General features: G+C 58.8%; 1 protein-coding gene across 1 annotated transcript in view; it reads right to left on the bottom strand.

Moving 5' to 3' along the window:
- Positions 1-27,149, bottom strand: part of HMCN2 (hemicentin 2) — a 119,860-nt gene that overhangs the window by 4,202 nt on the left and 88,509 nt on the right. Inside the window, exons 60-94 of the mRNA XM_074973993.1 lie at positions 26,859-27,061; positions 26,685-26,766; positions 24,905-25,036; positions 23,786-23,929; positions 23,493-23,652; positions 22,505-22,629; positions 22,217-22,400; positions 21,735-21,832; positions 20,800-21,078; positions 20,270-20,460; positions 20,100-20,181; positions 19,236-19,372; positions 18,687-18,828; positions 17,719-17,866; positions 17,053-17,180; positions 16,587-16,743; positions 16,206-16,327; positions 15,652-15,816; positions 15,422-15,529; positions 15,029-15,163; positions 14,222-14,356; positions 13,180-13,370; positions 12,259-12,472; positions 11,332-11,466; positions 10,932-11,122; positions 10,674-10,755; positions 9,699-9,968; positions 7,619-7,768; positions 5,686-5,823; positions 4,327-4,448; positions 3,900-4,137; positions 3,575-3,637; positions 2,668-2,790; positions 1,890-2,024; positions 624-752 (exon numbers count right to left, since the gene is read on the bottom strand). Of these exons, the coding sequence (XP_074830094.1) occupies positions 624-752; positions 1,890-2,024; positions 2,668-2,790; positions 3,575-3,637; positions 3,900-4,137; positions 4,327-4,448; positions 5,686-5,823; positions 7,619-7,768; positions 9,699-9,968; positions 10,674-10,755; positions 10,932-11,122; positions 11,332-11,466; positions 12,259-12,472; positions 13,180-13,370; positions 14,222-14,356; positions 15,029-15,163; positions 15,422-15,529; positions 15,652-15,816; positions 16,206-16,327; positions 16,587-16,743; positions 17,053-17,180; positions 17,719-17,866; positions 18,687-18,828; positions 19,236-19,372; positions 20,100-20,181; positions 20,270-20,460; positions 20,800-21,078; positions 21,735-21,832; positions 22,217-22,400; positions 22,505-22,629; positions 23,493-23,652; positions 23,786-23,929; positions 24,905-25,036; positions 26,685-26,766; positions 26,859-27,061 (5,238 nt within the window). The remainder of the gene's footprint in view (positions 1-623; positions 753-1,889; positions 2,025-2,667; positions 2,791-3,574; positions 3,638-3,899; positions 4,138-4,326; positions 4,449-5,685; positions 5,824-7,618; positions 7,769-9,698; positions 9,969-10,673; positions 10,756-10,931; positions 11,123-11,331; positions 11,467-12,258; positions 12,473-13,179; positions 13,371-14,221; positions 14,357-15,028; positions 15,164-15,421; positions 15,530-15,651; positions 15,817-16,205; positions 16,328-16,586; positions 16,744-17,052; positions 17,181-17,718; positions 17,867-18,686; positions 18,829-19,235; positions 19,373-20,099; positions 20,182-20,269; positions 20,461-20,799; positions 21,079-21,734; positions 21,833-22,216; positions 22,401-22,504; positions 22,630-23,492; positions 23,653-23,785; positions 23,930-24,904; positions 25,037-26,684; positions 26,767-26,858; positions 27,062-27,149) is intronic.

The following is a 27,149-nucleotide window of genomic DNA, read 5'->3' as shown; positions in this document are numbered from 1 at the left end:
GGAACTGGGAGTCAGGATGCCTGGGTTTCTATTCCTGGCTCTGCCACTAACATGCTGTGTGACCCTGAACAAGTCACTGCACCAGCTACAGCTTAGTATCCCCACCTACGAAGTGAAGATAACACTTCTTGATTCCCACCACCACAGAAAGCTTGTAAGGGTTAATGAATGATCCTGAGGCGAAGGGCAGGGGACAAGGCCCAGCGCAAAGCATTCACACCCACCACCCCTTGCACCCAAACACCCGCCTCCTGCAAGGTTTGAAGCTTCACTGGCAGCTTCCCCCAGATCCATGCCCAGCGACTCTCCTTCCCCCCTGTGGTCACCAGGGGGTGCTCTCGCTGGGCAGCGGGAGAGCAGGCGGCTCCCTCTACAGGTGACGGTGTGAAAGGGACTGGGCAGAGGAGAGCTCTGTCGGGAGAGAACTAGCTGCGTTACTCCAGCAGCCACCTGGGGGGGTCGAGACCCATCTCCGGACTTGTCACAGAGCGAGTCAGTATCGGAGTCTGGAATTGAACCCAGGAGTCCTGAGGCCCACCCCCACTCTCCTGCTCGAACCAGCAGAAATGCTACCTCCCCCTGCTTTTCTCATTGCATGGCAAAGGCTGGCAGGTCTGTGTTACCCAAGCAGGGTCGGCCGGTGCCCTGGGTCCTGTAACCGTGGGGACATGTGCACCGGTGCCCGCTGATGGTGTTCTCACAGATCTGGTTGTAGCGACAGGCGTGGGATCCCTCTGCACACTCGTCCAGATCTGTGGGGAGAACGAGAGGAGAGGTCCCCCGGCGAGAAAGTCCCCACGCAGCAGCTAAAGCAGAGGTGGGCAATATGGCCCGCGGGCCACATCCAGCCTGCGGGACCATCCTGCCCAGCCCCTGAGCTCCTGGCCGGGGAGGCTAGCCCCCGGCCCCTCCCCTGCAGCGACACCACCAGCGCTCTGGCCTGCCGCTCCTGCCAGGCAGTGCGGGCGGCGTGGCTGGCTCCGGTGGGGCTGCGAGCTCCTGCTGCTCTGAGCAGCATGGTAGGGGGGCGAGGAGCGGGGGGGTTGGGTAAGGGGCAGGGGGTCCTGGAAGGGGCAGGGGGTCCTGGAAGGCAGTCAGGGGACAGGGAGCAGGGGGCGGTTGGATGGGGCCGAGGTTCGGGGGGGGGGGCGGTCAGGGGATGGGGAGCAGGGGCAGTTGGATAGGCGTGGGAGTCCTGGGGGGCCTGTCAGGGGGCAGGGGTGTGGATAGGGGTCAGGGGGGCACTCAGGGGACAGGGAGCATTGGATAGGGGGTGGGGTCCCAGGGGGGCAGTTAGGGGCGGGGGGGCCCAGGAGGGGGCGGTCAGGAGACAAGGAGCAGGGGGGTTGGATGGGTAGAGGGTTCTGAGGGGAGCAGTTAGGGGGTGGAAAGTGGGAGGGGGCGGGGGCCAGGCTGTTTGCGGAGGCACAGCCTTCCCTACCCGGCCCTCCGTACAGTTTCGCAATCCCGATGTGGCCCTCAGGCCAAAAAGTTTGCCCACCCCTGAGCTAAAGCCATGGCCCCTCCTCGTGCATCATGGGCTGAGATGCCAGGAGACCACTGACCCCTTGTCACTGCCTGGGACCCCTCTTGTGTCTAGCCTCCTGATCCGCTTTGGCCTGTACTGAGCACGGGGCTGATCGAAGGCTCCCTGGCTGGGCTCACTGAGACTAACTCCCCTTTCCGCTAAGGGGGACCCCAGGTGGGGCAGGATGGGAGGAGCTGGCCCTGCAGCTGCCCCATCCCACAAGGCAAAGGACTCATCCCTGGGCTGTTCATCCAGCCCCCGGCACAGGCTGGAATGCCCCGCTGGAGAGCCTTAGGGAAGGAGTGCGAGCCAGGCGACATCCCTCCCCATGGGCCGGGCAGGAGAACCCAGGGGCCGTTACCTTCACACCCCACTCCATCCACGGCCGGCCGGAAGCCAGCCCTGCAGTGCGTCAGACACTGATAGGCCCCCGCCAGGTTCGCACACTGCTGCTCCGGGCGGCAGGCGTGGGTGCCCTGCACACACTCGTCCACATCTGCAGAGAGAGCCGACCGTCAGTGTAGCTGCCTCGCCCATGGAGCCTGGCAGCAGGGGGGCTTCTGGGCCCAGGCCACCTCCAAAAGAAACCCTCTGCCCTCCTCTCTGCAGGGAGGCCTCCTGCCGGTCTCCTTCCCGTTGGGCAGCATCGGTGAAACTGCCAATGGCTGCTTCACAGTATCGTCGGACCCCCAACCACCGCGCCCTTCAACCTCTGGCCCAGCAGGGTGCACAGACATTCCAGCGCTGGGTAGGGGGGGGTCTTTCCCCCTGAGACGTCCAGAGAAGAAGGATGGACTGGTCTATGGAGCAGCCCCCTGCTATGTTCCCCAAGGGAGCTCCCAGGGCCAGACCTGCACGTGTTCCTGTCTCCTGATATTCCCACGGGCACCCACCACCCCCAGGAAAAGGAGCCTTCCTCGCTCTGGGGAGAAGGCAGAGGGGGCATCCCCTCCCTCACCTAAGGAGGCTCTGGAGATCCTTCCGCCTGGGATCGCTTGCCCCCATGCAGCGAGGGCACAGGGCGAATTGCTTGTGCTCACACCCAGAGGCTGTCCTGTCCTGGGCCTGCAGCTTCCCCGGGAGGTCAGGCCAATGTTGCGGGGGGGGGGAGGGAAGCTGGAGGATAGCCCCTTCCTTACCTCTGCACTCCCTGCCATCCGGCGCCAGGGCGTATCCGGCGGGACAGGCGCAGGAGAAGCTGCCCACGGAGTTGTGGCAGGCATGGGAACAAGGGCTCTTCGCAGCTGCACACTCATTCCGATCTGGGATGCAGGGAAAAGGAGTTACTGTCCCTTCCCAGCAAGAGCCTGGGGTAGCATGGGCCAGGTACGCCTCTGCTGCCCCCACCCTCAGCACCGAGCCAGGCGAAGCCACGACTGCCGGGGAAGAGGCACCTCAGCAGAGGTTACTGACCCGGAGGTCACCCCAGGGCAGCGGGGAAGCAGAAACCAGGCCCTGGGTAACTGCCTCTGGAGAGCTGCCATTGCCGGGGGGAGAGCACAGAGGCTGCACGCACAGACTGCAGCATGCGCTCCAACCTCCCCTCCTGCCCCCATGCAGCACCTCTCCTCGCCTGGCTGGGACGGCTCCCAGGTATGCACATCTAGTAATGGCCTCTGCCAGCCACAGGGTGCCAGAGCCTCCCCCAGCCAGTGCACACAGGGCCTCCAGCAGCCGGGGGAGGGGATGGCCGCACTGGAGCTGGAGGTCAACTGCAGCCGGTGCTGGGTAGATGTACAAGCGCCAGCTAGTCTGCTAAAAATAGCAGCCCGGGTGCAGGCAGGGCCAGCCACCCCCAGTACGGCCCTGGGGCAGGACTGAACTGGGGTGGCCAGCCCAGCCTGCCACCTGCACCGACACTGCTGTTGTTAGCACGGTAGCTCAATGAAAGGCAGCATGCTGACATCTAGCCACACTGGGAATTAACAGGGCCGCGGCACCCCCGGGGACACCAGACACTGAGGACGCCCTGGCGTTGAGCAGGGATGGAGAACGGGCCCCAGCCTGAGGGAAGCACATGGCCCACCCCTCAGGAATGGCGCTTACCTATGCAGTACAGCTGCTGCGGGCCCAGTGCAAACCCCTGCGGGCACTGCTCTCCACTCGCCTCTGTGACAAAGACAAGAAGGCAAGAGAGCCCCGTCAGCACCTCAGTGAGGCAGGGCTCGTGGGGAGCATGGGGGACAGGAGCCCTCGGCACAGCGTCACCCAGCTCCCAGGCATGCCAACGGGGAACGGCCTCCCTCTCTCATCCTGGGGAGCAGGGCAGGCTGGGAGAAGCTTGTCCTGCCACCGTCCGGCCCGTGGACTCTGACTCCAGGGCTGTCAGCGGGCCACACTCACCCGGAGAAGACGGCTGCTCTCCTGTTACCTGCGCGGAGGGAGGAGCTGAGCTGGAAGAGGAGCTCCTCAGAGGCCGGGTTGAAGGAGGATGTGACGGCCCTGGCCTGGACGTGCTGCACCAGGGCGGGCTGCCGACCCAGGGCAGCATTGTACTCTATGCTGTGGTTGCGGCGGATCTGAACTGGGAGCTCGTCCTGCAAGTAGCTCTGCACAGACTCCACCTGCAGCTGCCCGGCCCCTGTCTGCACGTAGCGCTCGCTGAAATCCTGGGGGGGGGAAGAGGGAGATGGGACACTCAGGGACCGGGGCTCACCGGGACGAGGGACCATGGCAGCGGGGATCTCCTGTTGTGCCATTGGCTGTCACTGTGGGCAGGAACAGGCACTGCCAAGGTGCTGGCGGGGGCTACTGGGCAGAGAAGGTGGCGAGGGCAGTGTCCTGGAGCTCCTACTGACCTGGAAAAGCACAGCAGCCTCCGCGATGCTCTCCGGCACAAACCCGTTGACCACGGCGTCGAAGAGAAGAGCCCTACCGGCGTCCAGGCCTCGGGCGACATGCGTGATCCGGAGAAGCTCCCCTGCAGCAACAAGGGGCGGCAAGCAGGGGTCAGCAACTCCGCACCAGTTAACGATCCAGCCCACGATGATTTCAGACAGTCCCGGGGCTCAGCCAGGCTGCAAAGGGCCCAGATCTGGGCTCTGGATGGGGCCAACAGCAAATTTCAAGATTTCGAAGCCAACTTTTAAACCTGGGTGTATTTGCATCTGCAGGCTTGTCTCTGACCCCAGCAACTCGCTGTGCAGACACAAGGCTCCCTGCAGAGCACCGCAGGCCACCCCAGCAAAACACCAAGCCCCATCGCTGGCTCTTAGGAAGGGTTCGGTAAGGCTGGCACTGAAATGAGCTGCCCTGCCTGGCTGGGAGCCCTGCAAACAGCTCTTCATTCCATTCCCTCCAGATCCCTAGACACCAAACGCCCTGTTTCCCTTGGGGTTCCAGTGAACCTGGAGCCCCCATCTGGAATTCAGGCCAAGGGGTCAATTTTCACTAGTGTGGGGTTGAAGCCACAAATTTCACTGGGTTTTGTGCCAAAGTTGGTCCCCTAAAGCAGAGGTGGGTCACTCAGGCTGGGACACAGCCCTGCTCCAAAGGCTCACGAGCCACCCCAGATGCCTCAGGCACCGCGGTGGAGATGGCTAGCACAGAACAAAACCAGAACCCAGGCGGCACTCCTTGGGGGCTTGGGTTTTGCTGTGAACGTTTTGCACAACCTCAGCATGCAGTGGTCACCAGCCTGTCTCCAGGAACTCCCTGCAAAGCAACCTAAAGGATAGGACTCAGGATCCCTGGATTCAATGCCCAGTTTTGCCACTGGCCTGCTGGGTGACCTTGGCAAGCCACTGCCCCTCTGTGCCTCAGTTTCCTCAGCTGTAAAATGGGGATAATGATACTGCCTGCCTTTGAGATCTACTGATGCCAAGCCCTGTGTAAGAGGCAGGTATTTATTATTATTATCTGACCCCCTCGGATGAGAAATGAGCAGTGCAGGGTTTCCTTCCCCAATCCACCCTCCTTATGAGCTATAGGTGATACCTAGCTCTCTGGGTGGCTGATGGAACGTTTCTGCTGACTGAGACATGCCACGGATGTCACCCTGATCATCGTCCCAGGCCGTCTGTTCCAACTGATGCCAAACCTCCCACCCAGCCCTAAGGAAACCTCCCTAACAACAAGGCTCCCCCACGGACTCCTGCACCATGATCTCTGCCACCCTCCCTTGGCTCTCAGCAGGACACACACGCCTGCCTCCTCACCTGTGGCAAACTCCACCTGCGACTCCTGCCTGAAGACACCACTGGTCAGCGAGAAGCCGTTCCTGGTGCTGCCACTCTGATGTGCAAAGGACCAATAGATCGGAGCAATGATGGTGACCAGGACTCTCATCAGCGGCCCTGGGAGGTTCAGGGAAGGGCACGAGGGTCAGTTCCATCTCAGTCAGGGCTCTCCTGAGGAGTAGCTGTGTGTTCTGGGGAGAGGCGCCCCGGAATTCCAGCCAGCTCCCCACCCAGTGCATCGGTCACACTAGCCTTAGCAATTAAATTGTGGTCAAAGGTCCTTATTGGGGCAGCAGAATCAGAATCATGATCCTGCTCCAGCATGGCACTCCCAGCACCAAACAGTCTGGAGCCATTCATCCCAGGGAGGTACTAAGCCTGTTCTGCTCACATGGGAGACTCCCGTCTGTATCTGGGTGAGCATTCAGGAGTTCCTGCCTGCTAGCCCTGTGCTCCAGGGGACAGGAGTATGGCCTGGCTCTCAGAGGTGCTAAGCACCTACTGCTCCCACTAGTCACCGAAGAGGGCACTCAGACCTTCTCATACCAAGGCAAGGGGCCTCTTGGTGATGGGTCAGGCTCCCCCATAACTCAGCCCCCAGATCCCTTCCATGAAAACCCTGTTAGGAGCAGCTCCCTCCCCAACAGCACCCGAGGAACCCACCAAGGGAGTCGCAAGCTTAGATCCCTAGGCCAGAAGGGACCATTGTGATCATCTAGCCTGACCTAGACCAGAGAAAGCCCCAAAATAGCTCCTAGAGGAGATCTTTCAGAGAACTATCCTGTCTTGATTTAAAAATGGGCAACGATGGAGAATCCACCACGAGCCCTGGGAAATTGTTCCAATGGTTAATTACTCTCACTGTTCACAATTTACATCTTATTTCCAGCCTGAATTTGTCTAGCTTCAACTTCCAGCCATTGGCTCATGTGATACTTTCCTCTGCTAAACTGAGAAGCCCACTATTAAATATTTGTTCCCCATGTAGATACTTACAGACTGTCATCAAGTCACTCCCCTGGACCCTCTCTTTGGTAAGCTAAATAGATTGAGCTCCTGGAGTCTATCACTAGAACGCAGGTTTTCTAATCCTTTAATCATTCTCATGGCTCTTCTCTGACTCCTCTCCAACTGATCAACATCCTCCTTGACTTGTGGGCCCCAGAACCGGAAGCACGATTCCAGCGGCGGGCGCACCAGTGCCCAATACAGAGGGAAAGCACAGAGAGCTGCGGTGCCTGCTGCGTTTGGAGTGCGGCGAGCAGGCAGGCAGGAAGATCGGACCAGCTCCTCAATTCAAGCAAACCCACCTTGTGCCTCATCCTCCAGACTCCTTCCTCAGCTCCCAACAGCGTTCCCCAGTCTGTACCGCACCCACTCAGCCCTGCGCTGAGCGAGGCCCAAAACGAGCTTTGGGTGTCAAGTGCCAGAGGGGCATTGAAGAACCACACCCCGATAGGTGCCTGGCAGGCACAGTCGCGGTTAGGTTAGCATACCACGGGGCGCTGCAGGTACTGCATTGTCCCAGGCCGGGGCTGGGGGGCGGGGGGGCAGACAGGACTCAGGTATGTGAATGTAAAGGGGGATAGACCGGTCCTGTGGTTCTCCCGGGTCTCCAGCTCCCAGACTAGACGCAGCTTGTGCTACTAGAGGTCTCCCTAAATCCTGGGATGGGTTACCTAGCCAGGGAACAGACAACGGGTTACATACGTGTACGAGTGGGAACAGCAGCATTTATCCACTACATCCCACTAGAGCTGGTAAAAAAATACCGCACGGCTAAGTCGCTCCATGCCCCTCACTCTACAGGCAAGCGTACTGTGCAGTGGGTATTTCACCCAGATTTACATCCGGCTTCTTGCCAAGTAGTAGGTGTAACGGACGCAAGATGTCTCCCCGGGGCGTCACGCACCGACAGCTGGTGGGATATTCCTGATGCTGCTCCATATGGTGGCCGTGCCAGAGCGGGGATCCTCCATCACGCTGGCATTCAGAGAGGCAATGCCAAATTCTTGGTCATTAATGATGCCGATCAGACTGCCCCGGACTCTGAGGGGCTCTCCTGAGGGAAGGGGAACAGGGCGGAATGAGTGGGGGAGACCCACACTTTGGCACAGCAAGACCCAAGCTGTGGGCAGAGGGCCCACTTGGCCAGCGAGCCATTAATCCCCATCTCCCCTCCTGCACCGCTTCATTTCCGGTGCCCAGCTACCATGGGCAGCCTGAGCCTGGCCTGCAGGAGCCCTCTGCTGCAATACACTGCTGCACCAGCCGCTGGGCACAGGTCAGGCCAGCGTTGGTTTGCCACGGTTGGAGCAGAGGGAGTCATCTCCTAGGGCAGCTGGGGTTCACAGCTCCACAGGACTAATCTGGATGATCTCTATACAAGCCACATCCTTGCACCTCCCACAGGCTAATACACATGCACAGCCACACGCATGATCTCACACATTCAGGCTGCTCTCTGTGCTGCACACGACCATCTCTGGCCTGGGTTTCTCTCTGCAGTGTGTTTCATTTGCTCTTCCTGTAAAGCATCTGGGCAGTGCCACGGCACCCCTATTACTGCTAATCAGACGGATGCACCGGGCACTGCCGCATACTTCCTCTGCCTAATCGCATGACTGTCTCGTCTGGCTCTTCAATCTGTTCACCGAGAAAAAGCCGACATCACCAGGCCTGGGCATTTAGCAGGTCTCCCGAGACAAAAGAATCAAATCACTGAGGATAGATCCAGTAAAACTCAAATGGGGAAGACCAGCCTGCTGTGGGGTGGAGGAGCCGGGTATGCAAGCCTTCATTGCGGCTTCGTGGCTCAGGGGCTTAAATGCAGCTTCAAGATTTCCCCAGCTCCACCCCAGGGCTATTCGCTTGCAAAGGAGAAGGGTACGGGGAGAGGCGGCAGGATATCAAACAAAGAGGGGCATAGAGGTCCGTTGCCCCACCTCTCGGTGCCATTCCACTCAGTACAGGACAACGGGGGGAAGAACCAATGAAATTAAAAGGCAACATGGTTTAAAACAGATAACTAGGGAAGTACATATTGACACAGTGCTGCAGGATGCTACAGAGGGAGCAAATTAGATATTTATAGGAATAAGCATAATGCCTGCATTACACCAGACAGGGTATCCAGGGTAAGGGCTGGTGCAGCAGCACAACTGTGAGTCCTAACGCTTCACCTGTCAGCAGGTGGAACCAGGAACTTCCTCCTCACCCCAGCTGCTTTATTGTGTTTGCAAAGGAGGAGGGGTGGAATATTCCTTCCGTCTTATGCATCCAGGATTGGCCACTGCTGGAGACAAGAGACCAGCCTCGATGGCCCATTGCCCCAGTCTGGGAAACGGCAAACCCACTTGATAGACGAAGGCCCCGGCTATTAGCATCCGTATTCTCATGGGAGCGCTCAGTGGGGCACAGGGCCCTCCATACACATCTGCAAACTCCACTTGGACGCTATACACACATTACAGCTCCCTGCTGACTGAAATCCTGCTGTAAAACCCCCAGACAGGCCAAGAGAAACCAGGTCGGGGAGCTCCCAGCTTTGCAGGGATCCTCCCTTCCCACTGGCCAATGTCCCTCAGGCCAGAGCCTGCCCCCAGCATGCACAGCGGGAGAGGCACCTCTCAGAGCTGTGCTTCGTACCAGGGCGCTGATGGGGCGAGCATAGCTCCACCGCCACATCCTCCCCTGCGCAGGCCTTGCCGCCGGACTGAGGGGGCAAGTGGACACAGGAGTAGGTGTGCTGGCCACAGCCCCCTCCACAGGGCAGAGAGCATCTGGACCAACTGCCCCAGCTTGCCCAGTGCCCGTCCATTAGGGCGGGCGGGGGAAATAGAACTTACAGCCAATATGGTTCTATTTGCTTAATCCCCGCAGCCATGCTGCCCTCCCAGCGACCAGTCCTCCCCTGTGGTGTGCGGAGAGGGTAGAGGGCACTAACAGGCTCCCCCGTTTCACGCAGGATCTCCAGCCCATGGGGCACATACCTTGCATCGTCAGGAAGGCCTGGACGACCGAGGATCCCATCAGATTGCGTGCAACACATTCGTACAGCCCTACGTCTCTCTCCTCCACGGCGCTGATCAGCAGCGTGGAGTTGGCTAGGATCTGGACTCGGTGGTTCTCCTGGAGGGGTTTCTCTTCCCGGGTCCACTCCACTGTGGGGGCTGGCTCTGCAGTAGCCTGGCAGTGCAGCATTGCTCTCTCCCCAGCACTCACAGCCACATCTTGAGGTTTCACACTAAACACAGGGGCACCTAGAACACAGGGGGGAAACCACCTGGTCAGTGCAGCACCCTACGCCCGGCCGAGTCCGTGTGTGCTCAGTGGAGCTGAGACCAGTATAGGCGTTCTGACATCCAGCTCTGAATTGCCCCAGAGTTCAGAGGGGGTGGGATAGCTCCACCCATACTTATTTTGAGGGGCTTCTGGTCAGTCACTCTCAGATGTAACCCGGACTCTTCCAAGAGAGATGTTCACACACAGTCACTTTGGATTTCTGAGGCCCCGGGGGATTTTATGAGGCTGATCCTCTCCGTCAGTGGGGTTACTAGACACCTCTGTCATTTTTTCTTCTTGATCTCAGTCCTCTGCCCACATCCTGAGGACAGTTACAGAGTCAGAGAGTCTAAGGCCAGAAGGGACACCTGATCACCTTGTCTGACCTCCCGTATATCCCCGGCCCCCACACCACCAAGCACCTGTGCACTTAACCCAATTGGGCCAAAGCATGTCAGGCCTCAGCAGACTATGTCACTGTGTGCCAGAGGGAGAGAACTGGAGGGACCGAGGAGCACCAGTGCCCAAGGCCTGGAGCAATGGCAGGGACCTGATCAAGCAGGATACACCCAGTTCGGCCATTTCCCCTGCAAACCAACTGCCAACCCCCGCCCCACAGGCATGAGGGCGACACCGTCCGTGAGACTAAACTGCCGAGGCAGCCAATGTGGACGGACACTCACTCCGCAGGGCGAGGGTGACCACCTTCTCCACCGTGCCCACCTCGTTCTCTGCCACGCACTTGTAACGCCCCGCGTCGTCGCTCTGGGAGGAGGGAAAGCAGGTGCATCACCCACCTTGCCCAAGGCAGGGCTGCACTGACGACTTCTGGCAGCACAAACAAATAGAGAGAAAAGGGAGGAAACCCAAGCCCCTTCTCACACACCCCTGCAGCCCTCAGCCCCCGTCTACAGGGAGCCAGTGCTGGGACTGGGACTCACCACCGTCCCATAGATGGCCAACGAGCCGTTCTGCAGCTGGCGTAGGTGGGGGCTGCCCAGCAGCGGGAGCCCGTTTTTATTCCAGTGGATAACTGGGGCAGGGTCGCTGTGGGCTTCGCAGTTCAGGAGGGCGTTGCCCCCAAGGGGCTCCACCTGGTAGGCACTGACTTCGCCACGTAGGACCGGAGCCTCTGGGGAAGGAAAATGGGTTAGAGACAAAAATCTTGCTTGGTCTGGGCTATGCGCTCCCGGAACAGCCAGGGCCTTCAGACACCAGGCCATGCTCTGGTCTCCGTGGATGCAGGAGGGTCTGCTGACCACAGAGGTGCTATTCCAGGCCGAGACCAGACCCCCTCCTCTCAGCACTCCACGAGCGAGCCGCCCCCACCTGCCAAGGTACCTTTCACATAGACGAACGCGATGGCCTTGACGCTGCCCACGCTGTTCTTGGCCACACAGGTGTAGGTGCCACTGTCCTCTTTGGTGATGGCCTCCCTCTGCAGGGTGCTCTGCCCGCTCTGCTCCCAGATGCCCGCTGCCAAGGGAAGCCACACGGGACGGTTTGGCAGGCAGACAGTGGAGACAGCTCCCCAATGCATGGTACCATGGAGCAAGCAGGTGCCTGCCAACTCAGCCACGCCACCAGCATGCTGGAGCCCTTGGTGCCTGAGAGTTAGGGTGAATGGGGAAGGGGCTGGAAGGCCCTGGAGTCCAGCTCTTCCTTCTGTTCCTGGGGGAAAGTGAGCGACACAGACCAGGGCTGATGCCCTCACTTCCCAGAAGGAACGGCAGGACCTGGACAAAATGGCCACCCTTTCCACTTCTTCAGAGCCTTCTTCTGAGGGCAGGCCCACCCGGGATGATGAAAATAGCAGCACGTCCCTCTCCACCGCCTCTAGCTCAGCGAGCTCACAGTGCAAGTCTCGCAACCTGCCCCCCTGTGAAGTGGGTTTTCTTAGCTCCGTGTTACAGGTGGGGAGACCGAGGCACAGAGAAGTCATGTGACTCAGACAGAGCTAGTGTCACAACCCGGACCAAAACCCAGGAGCCCCGACTCCCTGCTCTAACCACTCGACTGCACTCCCTCCTGCACACAGCTCTGCACAATAACCTACAGCTAGGTCTGCACCCTGCTACCAGGATCTCTGGGGCCTTTTCTAAGAGACACCAGTGCCGCCCCCAGGTCACTCTCCTTTCGTTCACCTGCTCTCTTACCCCTCCCACCACATGGGGGTCTCATGCCTTCTTTCTCTGCCTCCCCCGATCTAATCCCCCCTCATTCCATGCCAGCCCCCACCACTCCTGTGGCAGAGTTTGCCCAGCTTACCTCTGACCGGTTTGTTGTTGACCGTCCAGGTGAGGTGGGGCATCGGGTTCCCCTTTGCCACACAGCCAAGTGTCAGCCTCTCGCCCCTGTTCAGCGTCCGGTCCCTTGGCTGCTCTGTGAAGGCGGGAGGGACGTGGACGGAGAGCTGGAGCTGCAGTGTGGCTTTCCCAGCAGAGTTTTCTGCAGTGCAGGTGTAGGTCCCGGCATCCCCACTCTGCAAAGGGGGAAGGTTCGAGTAAGTCAGTGGGACACCCCTTGGGCGAGGCGCTGCACCCCACAAATGAACCGAGCCCAAAGGATTCTGAGCGCTTTTCCATTCCGGCCAACGGGCTGATCCTCCACTCTGAGCTGGGTCCTTTGTACTCCTCAGGATCCCGAGAATACCCAGCCGGCTGAGATTTCCCTGGGGGTATGTGTGCATGTCAGGGGTCCAGCCAGTTCCCACTCTCCCTGCCTCGGTGTGGGGGCCATGCCAGGGACAGGGCAGAGCTCTGCTAGGCTCCTCCTCGAGTGGTGTTCGTGCACAGATTGATTCAGTGCTTGGTTTTAAAAGTTAATTTTTCTCTTTGCGGGACCTGTGTGATCAACATCCCCCCAGACACACATGCAGCCCCAGGCAGCTCCACCTGGTGCCAAAGGGGACGGGGGAGAAAGCTCAAAAGCCATTGACTGCAGGTCCTGAAATCAGCCAGTGGGAGTCACTATTAACCGGGACCAGGCTCTCCCCTCCCTCCCCTGCAGCCCTCCCAGCCCCTGAGAGTACAAGAGGCACTGGACATGTCATCAGTCAGCCCAGGATGACACTGCAAGGCCACTTCTTCCCAAGATCCCTTTACTATCACGGGCCTGCAGACCTGGGAGAAGTAAATGGGATGTGCCCCAGATAAACCAGAAAACACACTGCCCCCTTGGGTTGCTTACCTGGGAGTCCTTCACCATCAGCTCCCCAGACGGCAGCAAGGTGAATTTTCCCTCTGTCCCTGGCAGCGGGACCCCGTCTTTGGACCAGGTGAGTCTGGGCTCAGGGACTCCCCGAGCTGCACAGGGCAGGAGAACTTGCAAGCCCTCCAGGATGGAGAGCTCCGGCCGGCTGGCCTCAATGACTGGGGGCACTGGGAAAAAACAGAGAATGGGAGACAAAGGATCCCTCATCCGATTTCAGCGGACGGGGTTCCCCCTCCCACAGCTACTTCCCAGTGAATGCCAGGCGTGATCCAGCTTTGAATGAATAACTGAGTTTGCAGAAGTGCCCTGCAGTGAGATGCCAGCCCCTGGTAAATGAACTCCACCCCACCCCAGCCTCGCCGCTCTGCATGGTGCTCCTCTGTTACCCTCTGCCCCTGCGTGCTGCCAAACCCCTCCCACCTCCCCCTGCTCTCCCTCATGGTGCACAGAGACGAATGCAGCACAAGAGTGGAGGGGGCACAAGCCAGAACGTCGGATCCAAACACCACCTGGCTTTGCACCCAGATCCAGGCTCTACGTTTCCAGCAGGCCCCTGTGCTACCTCAGACCCAGACTTGAACACCCTGGGTGCTTGGGGGAAATGTGGATCCAGCTCCCAAATGCTGCAGCTCAGCCCATCTCTAGTAACAGCGCGTGGTGACACTTGGCCCTCAGGCGCAGGTTTAGAGACAGCGCAATCCAGCCACCCTGCCCTCTTCTCCGAGCACTGTAAAGCTAGAAAGCGTTCCTTGTCCAACACCTGTAAGGGACCAGAATGGTGACCGACCTCTGCTGCCCACCCCTGCATCCCACATCAAGCTGGGAAACACACTGGGTCCTGGGTCCCCTATGGAGGTTTTAGTAACAGATACTCGCCACCTCCCCAGGTCAGACAGGACATTCCAGCCAGGCCCAGGGGAACAGGAGAGCACATGCTGCGGGATAACGCACAGCCCCCTGGGTTTCACATGTGGCTCTGGGTTTGCTCCGAGGCGTGGGTCCCCGTTCATGCTCCTACCTTGCACAATCAGTCTGGTTTTCCCCAGCGCTGTGCCCGAGGGGTTCTGAGCCACACACAGGTAAACCCCAGCATCCTCCTCAGAGGCCCGGGACAGATGCAGATGCCCATTGGGGAGCACCTTGAAACCGGCTCCTGCCACCAGGAAACAAAGATCAGAGAGAAAAGGGATGTGACAGAAATGAAGAGCAAGAGCAGGAAGGCCGGCCACTGGTCAGACAACCCTGGCCCAAGCACACTAGTGACTGACAGACAGACTATACACAGGGACCGCTTCCTCTGCGCATCACATGCAGCCTCCTCCCAGGTAGCACACAACAGCTTAGCTTAGGAAGTGAAGAACCCATCAGACCCTCTGAATCAGCAGGTGGAGGCAGAGTCTAATGACTCTTGGTGGCTTTTAGCAAGGATACCCAGGTTAATGTCTCCTTAGATGTGCCAAGGGGTATTTTAGGATCACCAGCTATCCTGATTTCCCACTGAACTGACTCACGGTGCCCCCTGCTGCCCTCTGACACTGTGCTGGGATGCACAGGGCTACCAAGTGGAGTGCCTTCCGGCGCTGCAGCCAGGAGAGGTTCCGTGAGAACTGGGGATCTAGGGCAGGAGGGGATGGGGGATTTGGAAGGTCCTCAGATAGTTTGTCGCCCAAGCCACTGCCACCCCCAGCAGCGCCCGGGGTGCTAAGTTCCAGTAGCATCACCAACCCCTCCCAGGGGCTTTGCTGTGGTGAAGGCACGGACCGGCTGCTGCAGTGACCAGCAGGGCAGTTCTGGACTCGGCTGGTTTAGCTGCACCCCAGCTCACCTGCTGGGATACTGATCCCTTCCTTCTGCCACGTGACCACCGGGCGGGGGATCCCAGACGCCTTGCAGGGCAAGATCACACCAGCATTGACCCTCACCTGCACCATGCTGGGCAGGGGCTTCACCACCGGGGACTCTGCAGTGAAGACGGGGAACGGTGCCTGAGCTGGCTCCTTCAGAGTGTACAACCTGGCTGCTTTCCCAGCCTCCAGGGCTCTATGGTCAGTCGTAACCAGGAGAGGTCCAAGAAGCCAGGCTACTTCCTAATGCCCCTTCACGGTCCCAGCAGATGGAGCGCTCTCTCGCAGGCCTCTCCCCCTCCCACCCTCCCTCTCTGGGGCTGGGGCTCGCCTCCTTCCCCCCAGCCTGTAGTGGCCTTGGCAGCTCCGGGTACCTTGCACTGTCAGGAGGAGATGCTTGTGTGCCATGCCAGCGGCGTTCCTCGCCGTGCAAGTGTAGCGCCCGGCATGAATCGGCAGAGCACGGCTGATCTCCAAAGCACCTGGGAACACAGCAGCAGTAAATAATGGAGGCTGGAGGTGAATAGTGCCCCCTCTTGGGAGGTGAGCGTGCTGCCCTGCCCCCGCTCTGACACACACATGTACGGGGTGGTGCTGCTGATACCTGTCGGCAAGACGCGGTAGCCACTGCCTCGGTTTCCCAGCTGGGCTCCATCCTTGCTCCAGGACACAGCTGGTGCTGGCACCCCAGAGGCATAGCAGGTCAGAACTGCTGGGAACATCCTGGTGGCTGTGAAGTCTGTGTGATCGTCGGCAATCGTGGGAGGGACTGCAAATGGGGAGAGTCAAGGTGAGAGGGGCTGTGCAGCGAAGAGCAGGAGCCAGACTCTCCCCTCTGGGCATGGATGCAAGACTCCGGGAAGCATGCATGACAGCCATCATCTTGGCCGACACACCAGGGATTGAACTGGGGACCTCCAGAGCTAAACACATGAGCTGCTGCAGCTTGAGCTGCAGAACCAAGGCGCGCGCACACACATGCGTGCGTGTACCCCCCACCCCAGTGGATTCCGCAGGCTCACCCAGGCTTCTCGCCCGGACACCAGTGCCAGGAAAGCACTGGCCGGAGCTCAGTCAGCGATTTGCGCGCCGGGAAATGGAAAGAGCTCAGAAAGGCCGTCCCAAGGGGAGACCACTGCATGCCAGAGAGCCACTCACTATGCACAGCAACAGCAAGGAGCCTGCGAGCCTCTCCTGCGGGGTTCGTTACGATGCACTCAAACTGCGCCGTGTCCTGGAGGCTGGGGCTGGCAAGCAGCAGGGAGCCAGAGGACAGTAACCTGAGACACAGAGTGCATGGATGAGGGGGAGTCACAAACGTAGGACCAGATCCTGCCCCACTAAGGTCAGCAGTGGCCCCCAGGACAAAGAGGGCCCGGGCCAGCTGTGTACAGGGCGGAGCTAGGGTACAATGGCAGAAGCAGCATAGCAAACGAACCAAATGGCAGCAGAACCAGCCACCAGACCTGACTCGCTCTGCACATTTCCCCGAGCGTCCCACCCCGCCGGCAACATGCATGGCAAGGAAGGCGCCGGTACCTGTATGGGCTCTGTGGAAGGTCCACGTTCAGGAGGTGCCCATTTTTCTTCCAGGTCACGTGGGGTTTGGGGAGGCCAGTAGCTTCGCAAGCAAGCGAGGCCGGGCTGTGGGCCGTCAGGGTGAGGTTGGAGGGCCCCGGAGCAATGGCAGGAAGGACTGTGAGGAGCAGAGACAGACGCAATCCGTTCAGGAGCGGATTCCAACCAGCTCGAGGCATTGCTGGAGGGAGGCGGCATTAATGAGGGGGGAGCGCATTGGCTTGGGCCAGTCCAGCAGGAGGCAGAGGGACCCCTTGGAACAAAGGAGAGGGGAAGCCGGCATGTGAGGAAAAAGGAGATGGTGGTATCCAGAGCAGAGGCTGTCTGAGATCCATGCAGCATGGCTGGATGCGAACCCTGCACGCCAGGCTCCTAGGGGCCTGCCTCATTCCCAGGTCAGTCCCTTCCCGCCTCACGCTCCCCTTACCTAAGACTCGGAGGTCCAGGCCTCGTCGGTCAGACCCAGCAGGGCTAGATGCCACGCAGAGGTAATGTCCCATGTCCTGGACCTGAACTGGGTCTATTCTCAGGGAGCCATCTGACAGGAGCTCCAACCTGAGGGGAGGGAAGGTGAGTCCATCAGGCCACCGGCCAGTTTGGTTTAATGCCTCATTGACGGAAAGCAGCTGACAAATAGGAAAACAGCCACTGAGGGAGAGGAGAACACTTGCCAGCAGACCAGAGCCATTGTATGGCAGGCCAGAGGTGGCCACCACCAGCACAGAGGAGTGGTCCAAGCACAGGGCTAGGTGTCAAAGCACCCGGGCTCTGTTCACAACTTGGCCCCTGACTGGCCATGGGACCTTGGGCAAGTCGCCTCATCTCCCCTTGCCGCAGCTCCCCCAGCCTAGAGTGGAGGTAATAAATGCCCCTGCCTCACGTGGGTGCCTGCGAGGCTCCGTTCCTCGCTGTTTGCAAGGGGCCGGGCCCACGCAGCAGCCCAGTTACAAACCTGGGCCCACTGGCCGTGCTGAGGCACCACAGAGAAAACAGACGGGAAGCGGCTGCTTTCCCACCGCCGGTTTCAAACTGATGGGAGAGCCCGGCTGCGGAACGGCCCTGGGCTTGCCCCCAGTACAGCGGGCTAGCGTACCTGGGGTTCCCAGCAGGCAGCAGGAGCAGGCCATCCTTCCTCCACGTGAGCTGGGGCGTGGGCCGCCCCTCCGACTCACAGGGCAGCAGAGCGGACTCGTTCACAGTGGCGCTCACAGCCAAGGGGCCCGGCTTTATCACAGGGGCAGCTGCAACAAAAAAATCACGGGGGGCGCGAGGCATTGGAAAATAACAGTAAGAGAAACTGTGGAGTTTGTGCTTAGCTGCTCTGCCCTTGAGCCCCCTCTGTCCAGGGGCAGCGCAGAGCCCGCTTCTGCTCCTGTGAGCCTGGTGCTGGAGCAGGGTAGGAAGAAGTTTGGAGGGGTCCCAATGTTTTGGGGATGGGGGGGTCTGAAACCCCTCCCTCTTTCACTCACTCCCACATAGGCCTGGCTTGAGATGAGTAATTAAACCCAGGGGAGGCCTCATTTCTTGGAAGACAGGATTAGAGAGGCGCAGAGATGAGGAGGCTGAAACGAGAACGTTTGTGCTAGCGAAGATAGGGAAATGGGCCAGCGAGTGGAGAGACGGGCTCTCTGAGCTGGCCAAGGCCAGGGGAGGGAACATCCAGGGAACCACTGGCCAAGAACAAGATAACAACAATGGACAGGGTAAATCCATTGGAAAGATGAGGTAACGAGCAGGTCGAAGGCGGACAGCCTGTGGACAGAACATGCTGCACAGGGATTGGCTCCTGCCAATTAACCAAGCCAATGCAATGAGATGTGCAAATGGAGGGACTCCCAAGAGCCTGCCCACTCCTCTGCTGATTGGGAGATGGCTCATTGATAAATGGGATCCCATCACACGGCGTATCCCACCAACCCAACTCCGGGAAGGAAAGCGAGGGCCAGAGCGTCTGAATCAGCCCAGTTCTGATATCTGCCGTGGAGCCCCAGCAACTGACGGCGCCGCGGGATCTGAGCCGGGGGCTCACACCTCCCCACAGGCCCCCCGAGTTCTGCTCACTCTGGATTTCCACGTGGAAGCGCAGGCTGGTTCTCCCCAGCGCGTGGCTCGCTGTGCAGCTGTATTCTCCGCCGTCAGGCACTCCCATGGGCTGGATCTGAAGGAAGCGCCCCTGGGCCAGAAACCGCACGTGGGCATCCTCCTGCCAGCACCCAGAGACAAACACCCCATCAGCAGCACCGCCCAGACTGCAGGCTTCACGGGCAATGAGTCTGGTGGCCTTGGTTCAATATCCCAGAGGCAGCATCCGCACCGCTTAGCGGCCAGAGCCGAGCCAGGCGGGGGGCGGCTGATCAAAGGGACACGCACCGGGGAGGGATCCCCAGGGCAGGGGCTCCAGTCCCCTGCCATGCAGTGATGGGAAGCCATCTTGTGCATTGGCTGCACCCCAGAGAGTGGGAGGGAATCTCTTGGGCCCTGACACAGCCAGGAAGATGATATGGGGAGTCAGCGCCACCTCGCTGAGACGTCAGCCCCTCCCTCCAACCTCCTTGCCATGCACGCCCAGCCTGGTACGTACAGCAGCTGGCAAACGCCCCAACTACACACCTGCAGCAGGGAGCCCCCTCGGTGCCACTCGATGCGGGGTGGCGGGTCAGTGGCGGCAGGGCACTCCAGGGAGAGCTGCCCGCCGGCCAGCGCGGTCACAGAGCGCGTCTCACTGGAGCCCCGAACGTTCGCAGGCGCTGCAGGGATGCAAGCCAAGCGGGTCAGGCATGTGCGGAAGGGGAATCGCATGAGCAACTGGGAGCGCCGGAGAGAGGGCACCGTCCCCGAATGGTAACACCCACCTACCAACCACCGCCCAAGAAATGCCCCAGCCCTCGCTGCTCCGCTTTGTGCTAACCCTGCTTGTTCTGTCACCCAGCCCCAGGCTCACAAGCAAGGCACTTACATCCCCCTTCCACCTCGCTGATCCAGAAGGATGGGCACATGAGAGGACCAGGACCTGCGGGCCCAGCCATGATCCTGAAAGGCTCCCACCAGGGGAGAGTGCGGTACATCCCCCAACACCCCAGTTATAGGAGACGTCTAGGCCCCTGTCCCCACACGCAGACCCAGCCTGGTCCTGCTGGAACACAGCTGCCTTCTAGTGGCACTAAACCAGGACCTACCAAGGTTGCTGCATGGTGGAGATTGATGCCAACCCTGCATTTCATGCCATTCAACCCAACCCATTCCCTCCGGGGGCACTATCCGTTCCCCTCGCTGGGCAAAGGGAAGCCAGCAGGGTGAGCTCACTCACCCACCATCAGCTAGAGGCTGATGTGGCCAGCTCTGCCCCACCCCCACCCTGCCACTCTCCCAGGGGCCAGGAGTCACTTCTGATGGCAGCGCAGACATGAGGCTGGCTGCTGCCGCTATGCAACCTGCCTGCTTTCTGGCCACAGGTGCCCCGCTGTGCAATGGTACCTTGTGTCTTGACCCAGAAGCTCTTGCCATCCTCCCCAGCAGGGTTGGCAGCCAGGCAGGTGTACAAGCCAGCATCGTCCACCTGAGAAAGGCCAGAAGGGAGGGGAAGCTCAGGTGAAAACTCAGGGATGGAGGGAGGGAAGGGGGGAGGGCGGGGGAGAAGTCCCCACCTGCACGCTCTCTATCCGCAGGGAGCTCCCGTTCCTGGCCACGATCCCGGGCCTGGCTAGCAGCCGGCCATCCTTCTCCCAGGTGACGCTGGGGGCGGGGACGCCAACTGTGGTGCACAGCAATTCTAAGGGAGCCCCGATGGCGGCAGCCACCTCCGTGGGCTGGGCCAAATCCTCAATGCGCGGGGGCTCTGCAAGGCACGGCAGGGCTGATTTCACCGCCCCTCCTCCGGACAGGGGCCTGGGAGAGCAGGCGGGCAGAGGGGGAAGGTCCTCCTTGGGACTGAGCGCAGAGATTCGCTAGTCCAAAGGAATGCCCCTGGGAGAGTCTGGCCCTTAGCGCCCAGAAACTAGAGAGCTGAATCCAAGAGAACAGACTGGGCACCGCCCATCCCCCTCCTCATGCCCCCCAGCTCAGCCCCATCAGCCCAGCCTGCTTGCCCCTCACCCATCCCTCCTGATGCCCCCCACCCTCACCCCCTTCCAGCCTCCCTGCCGACAGACTGCAGAGAGGCCGCCCAGGCACGTACCCATGACGGAGAGGTGGAAGTGTTTGCTCACTTCCCCGGCCTCGTTCCCAGCAACACAGGAGTAAATGCCCGAATCGGCCGGCTGCACTGACTCCAGGTACAGCCTTGTGCCCGGGCCGTTGAGCACCAGGTTGTTTTGCAGAATCAGGGGCTCGCCATCCTTCAGCCAGGTCAGAGTGGGCAGCGGCGACCCGCTGGCTGCACAAGTGAAGGTCACGGCAGAGTTGGTCACTGCGGTCACGGTCTCGCTGCTCTCCGAGGGCTCTAGGGCTGGAGGCACTGCGGGGAGGCAGAAGCAGCAGGCGTCTGTTACTGGGGCCAGAGGAGGCCTCACCTGTCATTTTCAGATGACACCTTTGTCCCCCTCACCCAAGGCTGCACCTTCTGTATCCTGAGAGGCGTGGCTGTGGACACCCAGTTCAGGGGCCTACAGTGGAAAGACGCTGCCCAAGGCAGCCGAACAGAAGGTGACTCTGCAAAGCACCATTCGCAGTGAGCGGAGACACCCTCATACAGCCTCTGACGCACTGGCAGCCTGGCTTGGGTCTGCTCCTGCTGTCCATCCTGCCTCTCCTCCATCCTCTGGACAGTAACAGATGGGGCCCCTCATCTCTGTCAATCTCTCCCTCCATGATCAGTGTCACGGTGATTCCCCATCACACCCTGCATTGCCCCTTGCTCATTTCTTCTCCAGTGATCCCCTCCAGTCAACTAGCCAGTGACCCCATCCCCCAAATCTGCATTTAGCCAGTTTCTCCTCCCCCCACTTCCCAGCCCCTTTCTCCCATACACCCCTTCCCCACCGCCCGCATTTCCCCAACCCCTCTCCATGCTTTCTTCTTGTCTCAGCCCCAATCGCCCCTTTCCCCCCCACACTCCAGGCTCTGCCCTCCTCAGCAGACCCCTCGGTTACACAGGTGACATTCCCCTCCTACCCTGGATCTGCAGGATGAAGCCTCGCTCCGCTACTCCCGCCCGGCTGGACGCAACGCAGGTGTAGATTCCAGTGTCCGAGTCCTGCACCGGAGAGATCCTAACTCCCAGGGGTAGGGAGTGGGGTAAGATGATGATGAATCAATTCAGAGCACATGAAGGCCAGCTTGTGGCTTCTGCTCCCCACTGCTTGCAGTGCCACTGCCACGGGACAGCTGAGCGCACACCGCATGGCGTACGGCCGCCTTTCCAAAGCACCCAGCCTTCCAGAGCACCCAGCGGGCTGAACCTGCAGCTCCTGCTGTATCTCCAGTGGGAGCGGTGAGTGCTCAGCACCTCTGAAACTCAGGCTCCTTGATGTTCAACACTCCACTGAAATGCAGCCACCTCTGGAGTGGGCAGTGGCAGCCAGGCACAACAGTGCATGAGTACAGGGGGAGGATTTTGGCCAGAGTGGAAAGCACTCGGGAACCTCCTCTCTTACCTGAGGGTGCGTCCTGCGGAAAGCAGCCTCATCCGGTGGGAGAGAGGGAGGGGTAGTCCGTCCCTCAGCCAGCTGATCTGTAAGGGAGGGGAGCCCCGTGCTTGGCACTCCATGGTAACCAGCCCCAAGGGGGCGCTGGTGATGACTGCAGAGTCGTTGGCCCCTTGCTCGATAGTAGGGGGAGCTGAGGGGGAGGAGAAGGGGTTGACATTGAGGGGGTTAATCTTTGCCCCCTGCCCAGCAGCAAACCCCACCTGTGCCCAGCACCACCTGGCATGCATCACTCACCTAGGACATTCAGCATGTGGAGCTTGGTGTCCTCTCCGGCCCTGTTTTGAGCCAGGCAGGTGTATGCCCCCGAGTCAGACACCCGCAGCCCCTTGAGCAGCAAGGAGCTGCCATCAGGAGACAGCCTGCACACACAGAGAGAGGAGACTCAGTAGGTCAGCAGAACCCACTAGGACCACACACATACACAGACACCATGGCCTTGCCTGGGTATCAAACCTGTGACCTTCTGTGCCAAAAGCAAAAGTCCCCCCTGACTCGAGCTAAAGGATTAATTCATTGAGCCCTAAGTAGCAGGCATCATCCTTGCCAGAACCAGCCACTCAAGCTATATGCACTAAGCCGAGCATTACACTCAACGCAAAGCATCCTTGCCCTCCAGACTAATAGCCATTGATGGACCTATCCTCCATGAACTTAGCTAGTTCTCTTTTTAACCCTGTTATAGTCTTGGCCTTCACAACATCCCCTGGCAAGGAGTTCCACAGGTTGATGGTGTGTTGTGTGAAGAAATACTTCCTTTTGTTTCTTTTAAATCTGCTGCCTATTAATTTCATTTGGTGACCCCTAGTTCTTGAGTTATGAGAAGGAGTAAATAACACATCCTTATTTACTTTCTCCATACCAGTCATGATTTTATAGACCTCTATCATATCGCCCCTTAGTCGTCTCTTTTCCAAGCTGAAAAGTCCCAGTTTTATTAATTTCTCCTCTTATGGCAGCCATTCCATACCCCAATCATTTTTGTTGCCCTTTTCTGAACCTTTTCCAATTCCAATATCTTTTTTGAGATGGGGCGACCAGATCTGCACGCAATATTCAAGGTGTGGGCGTACCCTGGATTTATACAGAGGCAATACGATATTTCCTGTCATATTATCTCTTCTTTTCCTAATTATTCCCAAGATTCTCTTCGCTTTTTTGAGAGCCGCTGCACACTGAGCCATGGTGCCCCTCTGCAGCACCAGAGCCCTAGCAAGAGGCATACCGGCGGCGAGGGGCAGCATGCAGTTCCAGTGGTCTCCCATCCTTCAACCAAGTGACTTCTGGAGCCGGCTGTCCTTCCGCTTCACACTCCAGCTTCACCCCGGTGCCCTCCAGGACGCTGTGCTCACTGGGGATGCCTGCGCTCAGGATCCTGGGCACCGCTGAGCGGAGAGAGGAGAATGTGACTGGAGGGCAGAGGAATTACCTGACCCCTTTATAGCGCAAACCACATCCTCAAGAGGCCCGAATGCTCCCACGACAATCCCCCTCCATCCCCTGCAATGCCACACACACCTTGCACCGAGACGACGAACTCTTTGCGGGCCTCTGCTTCAAGGCTTTGTGCCAGGCAGGTGTACCGGCCCGCGTGGAAAGGCTGCAAGCGGCTGATCTGCAGCTGCCCACCTCGGGACACCGCTCCCTGCTCCACACTGCTCTCTGAGGGGGAAAGAGAGCGCATCGTTCCAAAACCAGTACAGAGAACTCGACTTCTCCTTAGCGGAGGTTCCCTCGGGCTTGCTCGTCCACAACCCACCTCTGGCAAGGAGGCTTCCCACCTTTCCCACTGGAATTCCCCCCAGCGGGACCTTGGGACCCCATTCTCCTCTCGCTCTTCCTGGGGTGACTCAGCAGCGCTGCCCTACGCAGCGCTGGGAACTTTCTGCTCATGGGCATGAAACACCAGGACCCCACTTCAATGTATCATCGGGGTCATGAAAACTTCACCACACAAAATCAAGATCAGGCTCCTTAGACGCCCACGCATTTCCCTGGCTGCATACTGCACATTTCCTAGCGGAACCTGGTTCAAGTCGAACACAGTAGGATTGGGGTAAACCCAAATAAAGCCAGATATCCTGGTACTTGCATTTATATTATCCGGAGACTTTAATTCTGCAGGGATCTAAATACCATGTCGGGCAGCGATTTCCACTACCCCAGAACTGAAACACCACAAGGGAACCAGAGTTCCCATGATTTTGGCTCCGTAAATAGACCCCCAAGGCTTTACAAGAGTTCATGAAAAGCACACAAGACCATGAACCCACCCAAAGATGGCCTCGCATACCCCGTGGTGTTTATTTCATGAATTATAATATGCCCTTCTGTCACTGCCTTAGATCTCAAAGCACTTCACACACACGAATGACCCAGGCCTCATCCCCACACATGGTGAATCCCCACTTTAGAGGAGGGACACTGAGGTACAGAGCAGTTCCACTCGCAAAGCAAGTTGGCATGAGAACTGGGAACAGAACCCAGAACCCTGCATCCGCAGTCCTGTATTCTAAACCCAGAAACCACCCCTCCCTGCTAGACGCTCTAGCTGTGTACGCTATGTTCAGCTAACAACCAGCCCTGCTCTCCCAGCAGCCCATCAAGCCAGCTGATGCGGTGATGCGGCCTCCTTACCCAGCAGTGCCCCATCTTTCAGCCAGCTGATGGCAGGAGGGGGAACACCGGCCGCCTTGCAGGTCAGAATGAGGAGGCTCCCCACGGCTCTGTAGACCGTCTCCTGGTGTGGATTCTCGATGGTCGGGGGGGCTTTGGGAGAGAAGCAGAACACACAGGGAGGCTTAGTCACTGCCACTGGAGCTGTGGGACATCAGGACCCCTCTGCATTTGCTGAGATCACATTCATAAAGCACAGCCACAGAGCAGCTCTTTCCCCCGCTCAGACACACAGTAAACACCACTAAGCGCTTTCACCCAGAGTTCCCAAAGCCAGGGGGAGTGCCATTGTTCCCATTGTACAGGTGGGGAAACTGAGGCACACAGTCAGGCAGCAGCCTGCTCAAGGCAGCAGAGCTAGGAACAGAACCTGGGTCCCCTATGTGCTGCCCCATTCTGTTTCCCTACTCAGCACTCCTCTTGCAGGGGCTGTACCTGCAGGCACAGCACAAAACGCTAAAATAAAAAGTGACTCCCATCTTCAGTGGGTGTCAGTGAGAGAGGAGTGTCTGGAGCTGCACACTGGCCCCAAGTCCCCACTGGGCTCTGTGAAGGGCTGTTACCATCCTCCTCCTCCTCCTTGGGGACTGCGCTCACTCTCATCCCTGACCTGCATTTCCCAGCTGCCCGGCCTCTGAAGTTAAAACCCCAGAGCTGAGAGCCCTCAAGTTTTAGGAGTGGAGTTTGAAATCGAGATCTGGATTGCAGAGCCCAGGGGACCATCTGCCCCAGTCGGTCCTCTCCCCAGCACTAACCATGTCCATGGTCACAGCTCTGCAGCACTGACCTAGCATCGAACTAGAACTGGTCACAAAAATGGGGATTCTTCCTCTGGAAAAAAAACTTTGCGTTTCAGAGAACAATCAAAATCAGAAATGGATGGCCACTGCGCTGCCTCCTGCTTCCCATCTCCCCCATAAGCCAGGTTCTCTGGTTGAATTACATCTCCCGTGGTCTCCCGTCTTGGTGAGTGGGGGTGAGTGGCAGATGAAGGCTATGTCTACACTGCACCTCAGTGTGGACTACAGGGGTGCGAAGTGCAGAGTGCACCAAAATGTTACGTTCTAACTGCCCCGTGTGGATGCTGCTGGGCAAATGAAAAGTAGTTTAAAGTAGCGTAGTCCTGTTTCAGAGAGGACTGTGTTAATGCCACCAAGGTACCTTTTAGTTTGGGCCAGGAGCATCCACACAGGGCAATTAGAATGACACATTTTGGTGTGCCCTGGCATTCACACCCTGACAGTCTGCACTGCAGTGCAGCACCGAGAAGCCCAAAGTCTAGCTGGGGAGCCCGCCCCATAGAGAAGAGAAGCATGAGGCACCAGAACTACAACTCCCAGGAGGCACTGCGGCAGCATTTCAGCATGCAAATAGTTTGGGGGCATTCTGGTTTTTGACCCACATATATATAAATGCTCCACAGAAAGCAGACACTTTTCACACAAATGTTCACTAAGTTAAAAACCCAACTTTCCGTCCAAAGCAGTTTAAACAGGCAATGGCCAGCCCGACTTCTGACCTTTCCTCTATCGAAAAGCTCGATGCAGATTAACTTCCCCTACTCAGTGCGCAGGGAGTAGGGCAGTGGAGACAGGCCTGGTGTTACTGGTCTCACTTCCAGATCTGCCAATTAACCTCAGCCCTGACCTGCACCCTCGCACGACCCCAGTCCCAGGTCTCCTGAGACAGACAATCCGGAGAGAACGGATGGAGGCACGTGGTTTAAACCCTCTTCTCTTACCTTGGACGGTGAGCGTGAAGGTTTGTTCTGCCTCCCCAGCCACAGTGGTGACTTTGCAGCTGTAGAGCCCTTTATCCGACACCTGCAAGAAGGAGGGAGCCGTCGAAATCTCGCACACAGGGCACGGAAGGCTGAACAGGTGGAACAGTTTCCCTAGGTACAACCTAACCTTACCTGGGCGTTTTCAATCTCCAGCCTCTGCCCTCTCAGCAGGGTCCGAGCACCGTTCCCTAGTGCCAGCTGGTGCCCATTCTTGTACCAGGTGACCACTGGCTCTGGCAGAGCATCAGCCTCACATTGAAAAACAGCAGTCTCTCCGGCACGCACCATCACGCCCTCCTTCTGGCCTCCAAGGGGCTGTGTGATGGTGGGGGGAACTTTACCAGTGAGAGAGAGAGAGAGAGAGACAAGAGACTCTAGTATTGCTGGATGATGGGGCAGTATATTTCCTACAGAGGGGAACAG

The sequence above is a fragment of the Natator depressus genome, chromosome 16, assembly GCF_965152275.1.
Source record: "Natator depressus isolate rNatDep1 chromosome 16, rNatDep2.hap1, whole genome shotgun sequence".
NCBI classification, from domain to species: domain Eukaryota; kingdom Metazoa; phylum Chordata; order Testudines; family Cheloniidae; genus Natator; species Natator depressus.
The sequence above is the reverse complement of the archived record's forward strand: the minus strand, read 5'-3'. Positions and strand labels throughout refer to the sequence as shown.